General features: G+C 46.5%; 1 protein-coding gene across 1 annotated transcript; it reads left to right on the top strand.

The window, feature by feature from the left end:
• Window positions 1-1,336: 1,336 nt before the first annotated feature.
• CYP1A2 (cytochrome P450 family 1 subfamily A member 2) lies at window positions 1,337-6,675 on the top strand. The gene is made up of 6 exons (XM_005905787.2): window positions 1,337-2,167; window positions 2,946-3,066; window positions 3,534-3,623; window positions 3,893-4,016; window positions 5,586-5,672; window positions 6,378-6,675. The coding sequence occupies exons 1-6, from the start codon at window positions 1,337-1,339 to the stop codon at window positions 6,673-6,675; spliced, it is 1,551 nt and encodes a 516-aa protein (XP_005905849.2).
• The last annotated feature ends 7,838 nt before the right edge of the window (window positions 6,676-14,513 follow it).

Here is a 14,513-nt window from a genome sequence, read left to right as displayed (position 1 = left end):
GTGGAGCTGGGTTTTGTGGCCCAAGGCCAAGAGCTAATCCTTTCAACTTTTTTCGGCCACTCTGCTATCAGGTGACCAGGACAGCAGGGCCAATCTGAAAGGGGTGCTGTTTATAAAAGTCCCTCATCTGGGGCCAGAAGCTCTGGATCAGCCCCCACAATCCTGCTGACCTCCAGCACCTGCCTCTACAGGTACCTTTCTCGGGCCCCTTTCTTAGCCCTTGGGATCCCCCGATAAATATCCGGGGAACCACTCGAGATAGAGGGATGCAGGGACCCTGGGTTAGGTGTAGGAAGCCTGAGTTCTAGTTCTTGCCGCCCAGTTCCAGACTTCAGTTTCCCCAATGTTAAATGAGAAGCTTAGACTGGGCCTTGTCTAGGGACCCTTAGTGTGACAAGTGGAGAGGTGGGTAGGGCTCCCCACCTGGCATGAGGATAGCCCTGGCCTGGCTGAAGTGCAGCCTCAGCCTTCAAGACTGTGGGAGGAGGATTTCCCTGGTGGTCCAGTGGTTAAGAATCCTCCTTGCAATGCAGGGGACGCAGGTTCAATCCCTGGTCGGGGAGCTAAGCTCCCATACGCTACAGAGCAATAAGTCCACACACTGCAACCAAGACCCAAGGCAGCCAAATAAATAAACATTTAAAAGCGATGAGAGATGTGAGAGACTTCCCTGGTTGTCCAGGGGTTAGGACTCTGCATTTCCGCTCCAGGGGGCACAGTTCAATCCCTAGTCTGGGAACTGAGATTCCCACATAGTGAGCTGCACAGCCAAAAGAAAAAAGACTGGGAGAATGAGGATTTGTCCTCTCTTTTGGGTCTTAATAAGGAATGGCCTAGGGAAGACAGCATCAAAAGCCATTTGCATGAGCCCTGGGACCTTGGTCTCATCAGTGTTGCGAAGAGGGGAGCAGCTCCCTGTTCCCAAGGTATGAGGAGGTATCAGCAGGAAGGGTCCCCAGGCAGGTTCCCTTTGGCACAATGCCCAGCATACACCCTGCACTGGGGTTCGCAAGAGTGCTTCCCCGTTTTGAAGTGATCACACCGGCCTCAGAATTGGAAACAGGTGATGGGCAGAGGGGAGGGCCAGGGCTGGGAGTTCAGACACTCACGTTGGGAAGCTCAGGGCTCCTTTCCAGGCCTCAGATTCTGTGATGCACCATGGATGAGGTCCTGGGATGCAGAACCTACGTAATTTACTGGATGTAACTCAGTCTTTCTCAATCTGTCTGGCTGGGAACCAAGGAAAGAATGTGAGCAAGTGCTTATTGACTGAATAAACAAGTGAATGAATGGCTCCATCTCGCCCCTCCTTCCTCTTCCCCTGCAGTAGGTACAGATGGCATTGTCCCAACTCAGTCCCTTCTCAGCCATGGAGCTTCTCCTGGCCTCTGCCATCTTCTGCCTGGTATTCTGGGTGGTCAGGACCTGGCGGCCTCGGGTCCCTCAAGGCCTGAAGAGTCCACCGGAGCCCTGGGGCTGGCCTCTACTTGGGCACATGCTGACGTTGGGGAAGAACCCGCACGTGGTCCTGTCGCAGCTGAGCCAGCACTATGGGGACGTGCTGCAGATCCGCATTGGCTGCACACCCGTGCTGGTGCTCAGCGGCCTGGACACCGTCCGGCAGGCCCTCGTGCGGCAGGGCGATGATTTCAAGGGCCGGCCCGACCTCTACAGCTTCACCTTGGTCACTGATGGCCAGAGCATGACCTTCAACCCAGACTCTGGACCAGTGTGGGCTGCCCGGCGACGCCTGGCCCAGAATGCTCTCAACACCTTCTCTGTGGCCTCAGACCCATCTTCCTCCTCCTCCTGTTACCTGGAGGATCATGTGAGCAAGGAGGCTGAGGCCCTCCTGGGCAAGTTCCAGGAGCTGATGTCAGGGCCTGGGCGCTTCGACCCCTATGGCCATGTGGTGGCATCAGTGGCCAACGTCATCGGTGCCATGTGCTTCGGGCAGCACTTCCCCCAGAGCAGTAAGGAGATGCTCAGTCTGGTGGAGAGCAGCCATGATTTCGTGGAATCCGCCAGCTCCGGGAATCCTGTGGACTTCTTCCCTATCCTTAAATACCTGCCCAACCCGGCTCTGCAAAGGTTCAAGAGCTTCAACCAGAGGTTCCTGCAGTTCGTGCGGAAAACTGTCCAGGAGCACTACCAGGACTTTGACAAGGTAAGCCCAGGGTGCAGGTGGCATGAGGGCACCCTAGAGTCTGGGTGTGGCCCCACTCGCCCAGCACCAAGGCACCCACACAGCTGGGGTGTGGCCAAGGCCCAGGAAGTCTCTGGGACACCTCAGACCAGCTGTGTGACCTGGAGCCAGTCCCTCTCCCTCTCTGGCTTCAGTTTCCTCAGGCCTACAGCATCCTTCTCAGGGCTGCTCAAAGCCCCAGAGAGGTAACCCCGTGCATGGGGCCCTGGCAGAGCCCGCAATGTGGGGTGCTGTTATTAGGAGAAGGCTTTTGTTTTACAGGAACCTGAACCCTGACAGAGGCTAATTCCCAGCTCACATGTCACTTTGCTTCCCTGTACTCACACCAACCTCCTCCTGTGAAATTGGACCCCTGGAGTTATTGAGAGGAAGGGTCAATGGAGTATGAAATGATACTTTAAGCCCTACCTAGGGCTGCTACTGAGCTTCCCAGGTGGTGCTAGTGGTAAAGAACCCTCCTGCCAAGGCAAGAGACGTAAGCTCAATCCCTGGGTCGGGAAGATCCCCTGGAGGAGGGCATGGCAACCCACTCCAGTATTCTTGTCTGGAGAATCCCATGGACAGAGGAGCCTGGTAGGCTACAGTCCGTACATGACTGAAGCGACAGCACACACAGCTGCTGCTGTGAGCTCAACTTCCTGCCCAGAGGCCAGCAGCTGGGGCCAGAAAGGATGGGACAAGGGGCTCCAGCCTTCCACCCCAGGAGTGCTGGGGTGACCCTAAACTTATGCCCCCTCAGAACAGCGTCCAGGACATCATAGGCGCCCTGTTCAAGCACAGTGAGGATGACTCCCGAGCCAGCAGTCGCCTCATCTCCCAGGAGAAGACTGTCAACCTTGTCAACGACCTCTTTGGGGCTGGTAGGAGCCAGACTCTTGCCCCTCCATCCCTCAGTGCCTGATGCTCACCCCACAGCCCTGCCCAGCCCTGGGGTCCATCAGATAACCCATCAACCACAAGTCAGGTGGTACAGGACGCAGAGACCAGGCCCAGGCTCAAGGTTTGAGCCCCAGAGGTACCACCAACTCCCGGTGAAAACCCAGCCGAGTCCCTCTCCTCCTCTGGGTCAGTTTCCCCATCTAAACAATAAAGGCTTCTTTAGTCTATAAGTCCGGGCCCTTGTAATCCCAGCAGCTAAACTTAAAAGCAGTTACTCAAGTTTGTGCAGAGGAGACTCTGCCTCAGCCCTTAGAAAAGTCAAGGTGAGGATCTTTGGGGAAGGAAGCAGAGAAAGACAGTGCTTAATACATACTTGGTGGGTGCTTGGTAAATACTGCCTTCTCATTCTTGTCTTCCTTTCTTCCTCACCATGCCCCATGTTGTCCAGGGTTTGACACCATCACAACAGCCATCTCCTGGAGCCTTATGTACCTTGTGACAAATCCTAAGATACAGAGAAAGATCCAGGAGGAGCTGGGTATGTGGTGTCCCCCAGCCCTCTGGTGGAGGGAAGCCTTGGGGTCCAAGGTCATCTGTACAATCTACATACAGCTGTTATGTGTCTACTAAGCCCTGGGCATGTGGTGGTGCCCATCCTTGCCTAGAAGATACTGGAGGGTCACTGGGTCTCAGACCTGTAAACTTGCATAGTACCACGTAGGGTGATGCCTGGTATGAACAGGGATGCAGATGCCATGGAGCAGGGGAGACAGCCCCTAAGCCTTGTCTGTCCTCTGTGCTCTGTAGACAGAGTGGTTGGCAGGGCACGGCGGCCCCGGCTCTCCGACAGACCCCAGCTGCCCTATTTGGAGTCCTTCATCCTGGAGACCTTCCGACACTCCTCCTTCGTCCCCTTCACCATCCCACACAGGTGAGGCCTGCTTCTTCTGCCCTCGCATCCCTGAAGTCTTTGCCCTCTTTTCCCTCCTGCTTCTCAGCCCTGGCCTTGGCATCTCCTTCCTGGCTATGACACCAGATTCCTCCCAGACCTTGGCTTCTACTCTGCCCCAATCCAGTCCAAACATGATCAAAGTACCCAGCTCTCAGAAAACCAAACTCTGACCTCAGCTCTCATTCACCTCCACTCACATTCCCTCCTTCAAGTATGCTCAACCCAGCCAGGCTGGCCTAACCACCCCTCACGAACATGAACCGGCCAGCCTCCAATTTTGCTTGTGCTGGAGCTTCTGCTTGGAATACCTTCTACCTCTTCTCTGGCTACCAGAATCCTATCTTATCCTATTCTAACACAAACTTCCCATCCCCTAGAAGCCTTTCTTGACTCATCCAGCTGGCATAACCTCAGTCTGATATTTTGTAAGATTTAGAGCCATTTGTGCTATAGGATTAGGTCCTGGGACGTTAAGAATGTCAAGAGAGTTAGCAAGCACTTACTTCAGTCCATATGTTGGTCTAGTTATTCCCAGAGGAAGAGGCCTAACTCCTCAGCCAGACTGGGAACTCCCCAGGACTGGCCCAGACTCCCTGCTATTTAGCTCCGGAGAATGGCCAAGGGTAGAGTTGGCTACAGACAAAAGTTTAATAAACATTTGTTGAAGAGCAGGACCTGAGAAAGGGGAAGAACCATTTCAACCCTTCTTTGCTCCTGATATTCCCTCCTAGTATACAGTGGGGAGACCACGGTGGGCAGGCTAATGGAGTAGGGTGGAGGTAGGCGCAGGAACCTCCTAAGGTGGGGGAGGGGGCCTTCATCCTGGAGACCTTCCTACTCTCCTCCTTTGTCCCCTTCACCACCCCCACAGGTAAGGACTGCGTGTTCTGCCCTCCCACCCCTGTAGTCTTTGCCATGTTTTGTCCCCTACTTCTGGAGAGAGAAATTAGGAGTTTGGGATTAACGTATATACAACTATTATATATAAAATAGATAATAACAACAAGGATATACTATATAGCACATGGAAGCATATTCAATATCTTCTAATAACCTATCATGGAAAAGAATCTGAAAAAGAATACGTGTATATCAATTTACAATGTTGTATTAGTTTTGGATGTGATTTGTTTCAGCAAAGTTTCAGCAAACTTTGAAACAAACTAATTTGTTTCAATTAGTTTCAGCAAGGTGATCCAGTTTTACAGATAAAATTAGGAGTTTGGGATTCAGTTTTACAGATAAATTGAATCACTTTGCTGTATATCTGAAACTAATACAACATTGTAAATTAGCTATATGTCAATTTTTGGACTTCCTCAGTGATCCAGGGGTTAAGACTCTGCCTTCCAGTGCAGGGGATGTGGGCTCAACCCCTGGTTGGGGAGATAAAGTTCCACATGCCACAGGCATGGGACCAAAAAAAAGTTTTTAAAAGATGCCAATAATTATATGTCCATTTTTTTAATGATTAAAAAAGAAACCCTTCCAGAGACACACCTCAATTTTCCAGCCCCTGAAACTGACAGAGCCCTCTTCCCTCCTTAGCACAACAAGGGATACGACACTGAATGGCTTCTTCATACCCAAGGAACGCTGTGTCTTCATAAACCAGTGGCAAGTCAACCATGACCCGTGAGTACACATCCCCCACTGGAAAATGTGTGATGTTCAGCAGTCAGGAAAGCCGTTCGGCCCCCTAGGAACTGGTTACACAATAAAGGAATGCTGCCTCAATGGCTAGTTAGCCTGCTCTAAGGCGTAAAATGTAGGTCCATGTTTCTCCCTTTAGTGCATTGACTAGGAAGTTGGTTATAGATTATGGTGCTCTGTACCCCAACGTTCTGCATCGGGTGGTAAGGTGGAGTACCTCAGGTGATTCTGATGTGAATAACTTAGGGACTTCTTTGGATAACCCCACCTTAGTTGATAAGTAGAAGAATCATATAATTTACCATCCAAACTAGGGCCCTTTTGAGCGTAAAAAAAGATGCTATCGATAATTACTACAAAACCATAAGCATAAACGAGGATGGACTGTTGGTCCCCTTTGTATATTGAGTAGGATAGAGATGGACAGATGTTCCTTCTTTGAACTTCTTTTAAAGTATGATTTCTTTAAAATAGCAAGTTACTATTAAAAAGCACTATTTCCAAGGCTGGTGATTTTAGAGAGAGCTATGTAAAGAAACAAGCATCAGAAAACAGTTTGGCTCCTTTCTCCACTCTCCTTTCCTTGCTCTATTAGATCTATTCTAACACAGAAGTCCCCCCCACCAGGCCTTTCCCCTGAAGGGTCTCCCCAACCCAGAGATTCCACTTCCTCTGTTCATCTTGCAGGAAGCTGTGGGGGGACCCATCTGTGTTCCGGCCAGAGAGATTCCTCACGTCTGATGGCACCACCATTGATAAGACGGCAAGCGAGAAAGTGTTACTCTTCGGCATGGGCAAGCGCCGGTGCATAGGGGAGGTCATGGCCAGGTGGGAGGTCTTTCTCTTCCTGGCCATCTTGCTGCAGCGGCTGGAGTTCAGCGTGCCACCAGGTGTGAAAGTGGACCTAACCCCCACCTATGGGCTGACCATGAAGCATGCCCGCTGTGAGCACGTGCAGGCACGGCTGCGCTTCCACATCAAGTGAAGAAGTTGCTGGCATTCTGAGGCAGAGGGAAGGGAAGGGTGGGGGGTCACTGAGGAACCTTGTTTATTTTCCTTTCTTTCTTTTTAATTAACAGCTATATATACCATACAATTGTAGGCCAACTATACTTCAAAAAATAAACAACCTCATAGAAACAGAGATTAGATTTGTGGTTACAGTGGGGGAGGGAAAATTTGAATGAAGGTGGTCAAAAGGCACAAATTTCCAGTTATAAGGTAAATAAGTACTAGAAATGTGATATATAATGTGATTAATATAATTAACACTACTGTACATTATATATGAAAGTTGTTAGGAGTAAATCCTAAAAGTTCTCATCACAAGAAATAATTTTTTCTATTTCCTTAATTTTGTATCTATTCAAGATGATAGATGTTCAGTAAACTTATTGTGATAATCATTTCATGATGCTTATAAGTCCATCATTATGCTGTACACCTTAAACTTACAGAACGCTATACATCAGTCATGTCTCAACAAAACTAAAAAAAGAAAGGGGCAGAAGACACAGATAGACAGTTCTCTGAAGAAGATATGCAAAGGGACAAGTACATGAAAAAATACTCAACATTATTAGTTATTGCATGCATGTGTCCAATTCTGTGTGACCACAAGGACTGCAGCCTGCCAGGCTCCTCAGTCCATGTGATTCTCCAGGCAAGAATCCTGGGGTGAGTTGCCATGCCCTCCTCCAGGGGACCTTCTCAATCCAGAGACCAAACCCATGTCTTTTATGTCTAACCTGCATTGGCAGGTGGGTTCTTTACCACTAGCGCCACCTGGGAAGCCCTATTAGTTATTAGGGAAATGCAAATCAAAAACACAACGAGGTACCATTTCACACCTACTAGAACGGCTACTGGAGAAGGCAATGGCACCCCACTCCAGTACTCTTGCCTGGAAAATCCCATGGATGGAGGAGCCTGGTAGGCTGTAGTCCATGGGGTCACTAAGAGTAGGATACGACTGAGCGACTTCCCTTTCACTTTTCACTTTCATGCATTGGAGAAGGAAATGGCAACCCACTCCAGTGTTCTTGCCTGGAGAATCTCAGGGACGGGGGAGCCTGGTGGGCTTCCGTCTATGTGGTCTCACAGAGTCAGACACAACTGAAGCGACTTAGCAGCAGCAGCAGCAGCAGCAGCAGAATGGCTACAATAAAAATTAAAAACTAGACTGTTATTTGGGAATCCCCTGGCAATCTGCTAGTTAGGATTCCATGCTTACACTGCACAGGGCCCAGATTCTATCACTGGTCGGGGAACTAAGATTGTGCAAGTTGTGCAGTGTGGGGGGAAAAAAAAAAAAACCTATGATCATATGATCACCTCAATAGATGCAGAAAAAGCATTTAATAAAATTCAACACCCATTTTTGATATTTAAAAAACTCAACAAAGTAGATATAGAGGGAATGTACCTCACATAATAAAGGCCATATATGATAAGCTCACTGTTAACATCATACTCAATGGTGAAAGCTAAAAGCATTCTTCTAAGATCATGAACAAGACAAGGATGCCCACTCTCACTACTTTTATTGAACATAGTGTTGGAAGTCCTTCCCAGACCATTTAGACAAGAAAAATAAATTAAAAAGCATCCAAATTGAAAAGGAAGAAGTAAAACTGTCCTATTTGCAGATGACATGATATTACATTTAGAAAACCCTAAAGACTCCACTAAAAAATTACTAGAAATTATAAACAAATTCGGTAAAGTTTCAGAATTCAAAATCAATATGCAAATATCTGTGGCATTTCTATACACTGATAGTGAACTATTGGAAAGAGAAATTAAGAAAGCAATCCCACTTACAATTGCTTCAAAAAGAATAAAATATCTACAGATAAATTTAACTAAGGAGGTAAAAGAAACCCACTTAAAATTGGACTTCTTCCCAATGGCTCAGCAGGTAAAGCATCCACCTGCAATGCAAAAGACATAGGAGTCAAGAGTTTGTTAAGCCACTCCAGTATTCTTGCCTGAAAAATCCCATGGACAGGAGCCTGCTGGGCTATAGTCCATGGGGTCACAAAGAATCAGACACGACTGAGCAACCAAACACACATGCAAGCACACTGAAAACAATAAGACACTGGTGAGAGAAAGTGAAGAAGAAACAAATAAATGGAAAGATATTCTGTGCTAATGGATTGGAAGAATTAATATTCTAAAATGTCCATACTTTCCAAAGCAATCTACAGATTCAAGACAATCCCTATCAGAATTCCAATGGCATTTTAAACAGATACATAACAAACAATCCTAAAATTGGCATAGAAGCATAAAAAAAGATCCCAAATAACCAAAACAACTTTGAGAAGAAAGAATACGGTTGGATGCATCATAATCTCTGATTTCAAACTGTATTACAAAGGTATAGTCATCGAAACAGTATGGTATTGGCCTAAAAACAGACACAATAGAACAGAACAGAGAGCCCAGAAATAAATCTATGCATACATGGTCAATCAATTTTTGACAAAGGAGTCAAAAATATCCAATGGGGATAGGGTGGTCTCTTCAACAACCAGTGTTGGGAAACAGGACAGTCAAATGCAAATGAATGAAATTGGATTGCTATCTTACACCACACACACAAATTAATTCAAAAGGGATCAAAGATATATCCATAAGACCTGAAACCATAAAACTAGAAGGAAACATAAGTGGTAAGCTCCTTGATATTAGTCTTGGTGGTGATTTTTTGGGTTTGAAACCAAAGGCAGTGGGAACAAAAGCAAAAATAAACAAACAGGACTACACCAAACTAAAAAACTTCTTCATGGTAAAGGAAACCATCAACAAAACAAAAAGGCCGACTGACAGAATAAGAGGTGTATGCTAAGTTGTTTGAGTCATGTCTGACTCTTTGTGACCCCATGGACCATAACCTGCCATGGGATTCTCCAGGCAATAATACTGGAGTGGGTTGCCACGACCTCCTCCAGGGGATCTTCCAGCCCCATGAATCTGTAATTATATACATTATATATATTAATTATCCATATATTATATAATTAAAATTTGCAACAATGTGAATCAATCTTGAGGGCATTATGTTAAATGAAATAATCCAGACAGAGAAAGCCAAATAACATATGAACTCACTTATATGAGAAATCTAAAAATAAACACAAAGTCCCAATACCCCAAACAAAAAAAAAAAAAACAAGCTCACGTATCTAGAGAACAAATTGGTCATAGCCAGAGGTAGGGGTGGGGACAGGGGTTTCATAATGGGTGAAGGATGTTAAAAAGTACAAACTTCCAGCCATAAAGTAAGTAATGGGAATGTAATGTATAGTATTGTAACTTTAGTTAACAATAGTATTTTGCATATTTGAAAGATGCTAAGAGAGTAAATCTTAAAAGTAATCATCACAAGAAAAAAATTGTAACTATGTGTGGTGACTTATGTTAACTAGATTTGTGTGGTGATCATTTTGCAATATATACAAATAGTGAATCATTGTTTTATATCTGATACTATAATAATGTTATGTCAATTATATCACAATTTAAAAAATGGACATTAACATGTTGGTGGGGACCTGGAAAAACTGTAACCTTTGTGCATTACAAGGATGAATATAAAATGATACAATCCCTGTGGAAAATGGTTAGGCAGTTCCTCAAAAAGTTAAGCATATAATTACCATGTGACCCAACAAGTCTAAGGTATTTATATAAAAGAACTGAAAACAGGTGTTTGAACAAAAACTTGCATAGAAATGTCCAGAGCAGCATTATTCTCAATAGTTAAAAGGTGGAAACAACCCAAGTGTCCAACAACAGGTGTACGGATAAATAAAATGTGGCATCAACATATAATGGAATGGTATTCAGCCATGAAAAAGGAATGGCATTCTACAATATGTGTAAACTTTGAAAACATTATGCTAAGTGGAATAAGCCTGGTACAAAAGGACACATATTATATGATTCCACTTATGTGAGGTATCTGCTGCTGCTGCTGCTGCTAAGTCACTTGAGTCGTGTCCGACTCTGTGCGACCCGTAGACCGCAGCCACCAGGCTCCGCCATCCCTGGGATTCTCCAGGCAAGAACACTGGAGTGAGTTGCCATTTCCTTCTCCAATGCATGAAAGTGAAAAGTGAAAGTGAAGTCGCTCAGTCATGTCTGACTCTTAGTGACCCCATGGACTGCAGCCCACCAGGCTCCTCCGTCCATGGGATTTTCCAAGCAAGAGTACTGGAGTGGGGTGCCATTGCCTTCTCCGACGTGAGGTATCTAGATTAGGCAAATTTATAGAGAAAGAATTTTAGAGGTCACCAAGGGCTGGGGAAGGGGTTGGGAAGGGAAGAATGGAGAGTTACTGTTTAACAACTGCAGAGTTTCTGTTTGGGATGATGAAAAATTCTAGAAATGAATAGTAGTAATAGTTGCATCGTGAATATACTTAATGCCACTGATTGACACACAAATAGTTAAAATGGTAAATTTTGTTATGCATATTTTACTAAGGTTTTAAAGGCAAGTAAAACATAATAAAGTATTGTGTTCAATAAAAGGAAACAAGGATAAAAGCCATGAAAAGACATGGAGGAACTTTAAACACATATTGCTAACTGAAAGAAGCCAATCTGAAAAGGTTACCATTTTTATGAATCCAACTATATGACATTCTGAAAAAAGTAAAACAATGGAGACAGTAGCAGATTAGTGGTTGCCGCAAGTTCAAGGATAAGAAGGTGGCCGGGAGGAGGGGGAGATGAACAGGAGGAGCACAGAGCGGTTTTAGGGCAGTGAAATGATTCTGTCAGTGCCATAACGGTGGGTACACGGCATTTGTCTTGACCCAAAGAATGTACAACAAGAATGAACCCTGTTGTAAACTATGGATTTTAGTTACTAGAAATGTATCAATACTGATTCACTAATTGTAAAATGATTACGATTATTGCAAGTAATACAAGATGTTAGTAACAGGGGAAACTGGGAGCAGGGAAGGCAGGTACACGGGCACTCTCAGTACTTTAAAACTGTTCCAAAAATGGCCTATCAATTAAGAACACAAAAGGCAAGTAGTCCAACAAAGATATTGCAAAAACATTAGGGAACAAAGGCCCAGGCTGTCCCCTGTCTTCATCGGGCCCTGGGGGAGGTGCACTCACCATGCTCATATCTGTAGTTCCAGAGCCCTCTCTTCCCATCCGATGCGCCAGTGTTTCCACCTGCAAAATGGAGGCAGAGAGCAGAATTACTTCCATCTTATAAGAGCACTCTCTTCTAAGTGCATACTAAGTTTTCTTTGGTCTTCACAAAATGAGAGACCTATGCACTATGTTTTTTTTTTTTTAATGTTTATTTATCTGGCTGCACCAGGTCTTAATTTCGGTATGCAAGATCTTTAGCTGTGGCATTCCAGATCTAGTTCCCTGACCAAGGATGGAACCCCGGGCCCCCTGCATTGGAAGTTTGGAGTCTTAGCCACTGGACCATCGGGGAAGTTCCTGTTCATTATGTTTCATATGTATGAACAAGGCCCTTCACACACACACACACACACAAAAATGGATACAGAAAAACAGAACTTGAGGATGCTAAGACTTGGTCTTCATCTCTTCCCACACACATCTGAACTGACCACCTGCCTCCTTATTGCCCGTCCAGCCCAAGGCTCTTTCCAAGGACACATCTTTATACTTGAGAGACCGACTGGGTATAGTGTGACTCCCTTGGCGGGTTAGGGAAAATGATGGAAGAATTCTCAGGGAGGGTCCTAGGAGGTAGAAGAGAATGACAGAGAAGAACGGCTGTGCCCACACAGCTATCCTGAAATAGCTTCATCCACATGGGCAGTCGAGTGAGTTCTGCAAAGTGAATCCTCTTTTCCTATTGCCTCTTATCCCTGTATTAGAGATGTATTCTGTAGGAAAAATAGCCACTAAATAGTTCAAATTGAAAATTTAGTAAGAAGATGGCTCAGATGGTGACCAGTCCCTAGGTGTCCTAGGAGGTCCTAGGAGGGACTTTACTGACTTTTGATCCTGCCAGCACCCCTTTCCAACTAGCCCATATACTTGACTGCTGGACCTCACTTCCTACCGCTTCTGAGCGATAACCACAAGGACTACGGGCTAAGCTGCAATGCCACCTTCGGCCAACAGGACTGCTACTACCTAATACACTCCATCTGCACTCTTGCTGACATGTTCCTTCAGTTAATTTTTGCCTTCTTTGTTTCTAATCAAGATTAGAAACAAATATGTCCTACATATTGTCCTACATATATGTCCTACAAATTGCAGTTCTCTGAGATGAGATGACCCACTCCAGTGTTCTTGCCTGAAGAATCCCAGGGACGGGCGAGCCTGGTGGGCTGCTGTCTATGGGGTCGCGCGGAGTCGGACATGACTGAAGCGACTTAGCAGCAGCAGCAGCAGCAGAGATGAGATGAAAACAAGCCAGACCTCATTTCCAAAGTGTTCATCCAGTGGCTGAATTGCCCCAACCTTCTGGAAATAATCATGGCTGTCTGCGGTTTTGAAGAAAATAATATAAGAGTAAAATCAGGACTTCGCTGGTGGTCCTGTGGTAAAGAATCTGCCTGCCAATGCAGGGGACACGGGTTTGATCCCTGGTGTGGGAAGATCTCACATGCTGCTGGGCAATAAGCCTGTGCACCACAACTACAAAGCCCTCGTGCCTCGAGCCCATGCTCTGCCGCAAGAGAAGCCACCACAGTCAGGAGCCCATGCGCTGCAACTACAGACTAGCCCCCACTCGCCGCAACTAGAGAAAGCCTGCACACGGAAATGAAGTCCCAGCACAGCCACAGATAAATTAATTAATTAATTAAAAAAAAGAAAAAGAACAAAACCAGCCAGATTCTCTGTTAAAGTCCTGGAGGAAGAAAGCACCTCACTTGAGCTCCACTTGTCTGTTTCCAGGCCTGTCCTCAAACCCAAAGCAAACTCCTCAAGGAAACCTCTGAGGAAAGCCAGCTCACCTGTCAGACGAAGGAGGCATAGCTCTGCCCCAGGGAATTGTGGTCCGAGGGAGAGGACAGTCCTATCCTGGGAACCTGAGACCCGTTCCTGCATGTCGCAAGCTGAGGAAGGAGACAGCAGCCCTACCGGGGGGCTCCAGTCTGAGAGGGAAATGAGCCTGCTCTGCAAGGCCCAGTCTAATAACTGGGCTGCAGCCCAGGCCTGGGAATCTCAAGAAACACCTCCCTGTCTGAGCAAGGAGATGGGCCCTTGCTCTGGGAGCTCCAGTCTGTCAGGGACATGGTCCTATCCTTCTGGAGCCTCTAACTACTGGAAAACTCCACTAAGGCACCCTATCGGCACACGTTCAGTTCAGTCTCTCAGTTGTGTCCGACTCTTTGTGACCCCATGGACTGCAGCACACCAGGACTTCCTGTCCATCCCCAGCTCCCAGAGTTTACCGAAACTCACGTCCATTGAGTCGATGATACCATCCAACCATCTCATCCTCTGTTGTCCCCTTGTAAAGACCCCCAACAAGCAACAAACAGACACTACCATACTTTGCCCATCCAAGACTCAGTCAAGGCCCAGCGGCGGTCACCCTAGGTCACTGCCCTGGCTGGCTCCCTGTGGTCAGAAGTTGGCCTGAGCTTCTCACGCACACCTGGCCAATCTTTAACTCACTTGGGCTGACTTAGGGTTCCCTTCGTGCCAGGGCCAAAGGAGCAGAAATGGGATGCGGAGACTTTGCCCCCCATGCACCTTCTGCCTCCCACAGCAGGCTGGAGGCAGACTGAAACAGTTCTGTCCTGTCCCTTTCTGGGCAGGCCCTGGACATACATCATCCCAGGTTGTT

This window comes from Bos mutus, chromosome 21 (genome assembly GCF_027580195.1).
Source record: "Bos mutus isolate GX-2022 chromosome 21, NWIPB_WYAK_1.1, whole genome shotgun sequence".
NCBI lineage: Eukaryota > Metazoa > Chordata > Mammalia > Artiodactyla > Bovidae > Bos > Bos mutus.
Note: the sequence above shows the minus strand (reverse complement) of the source record. Positions and strands in the feature narration are given on the sequence as shown.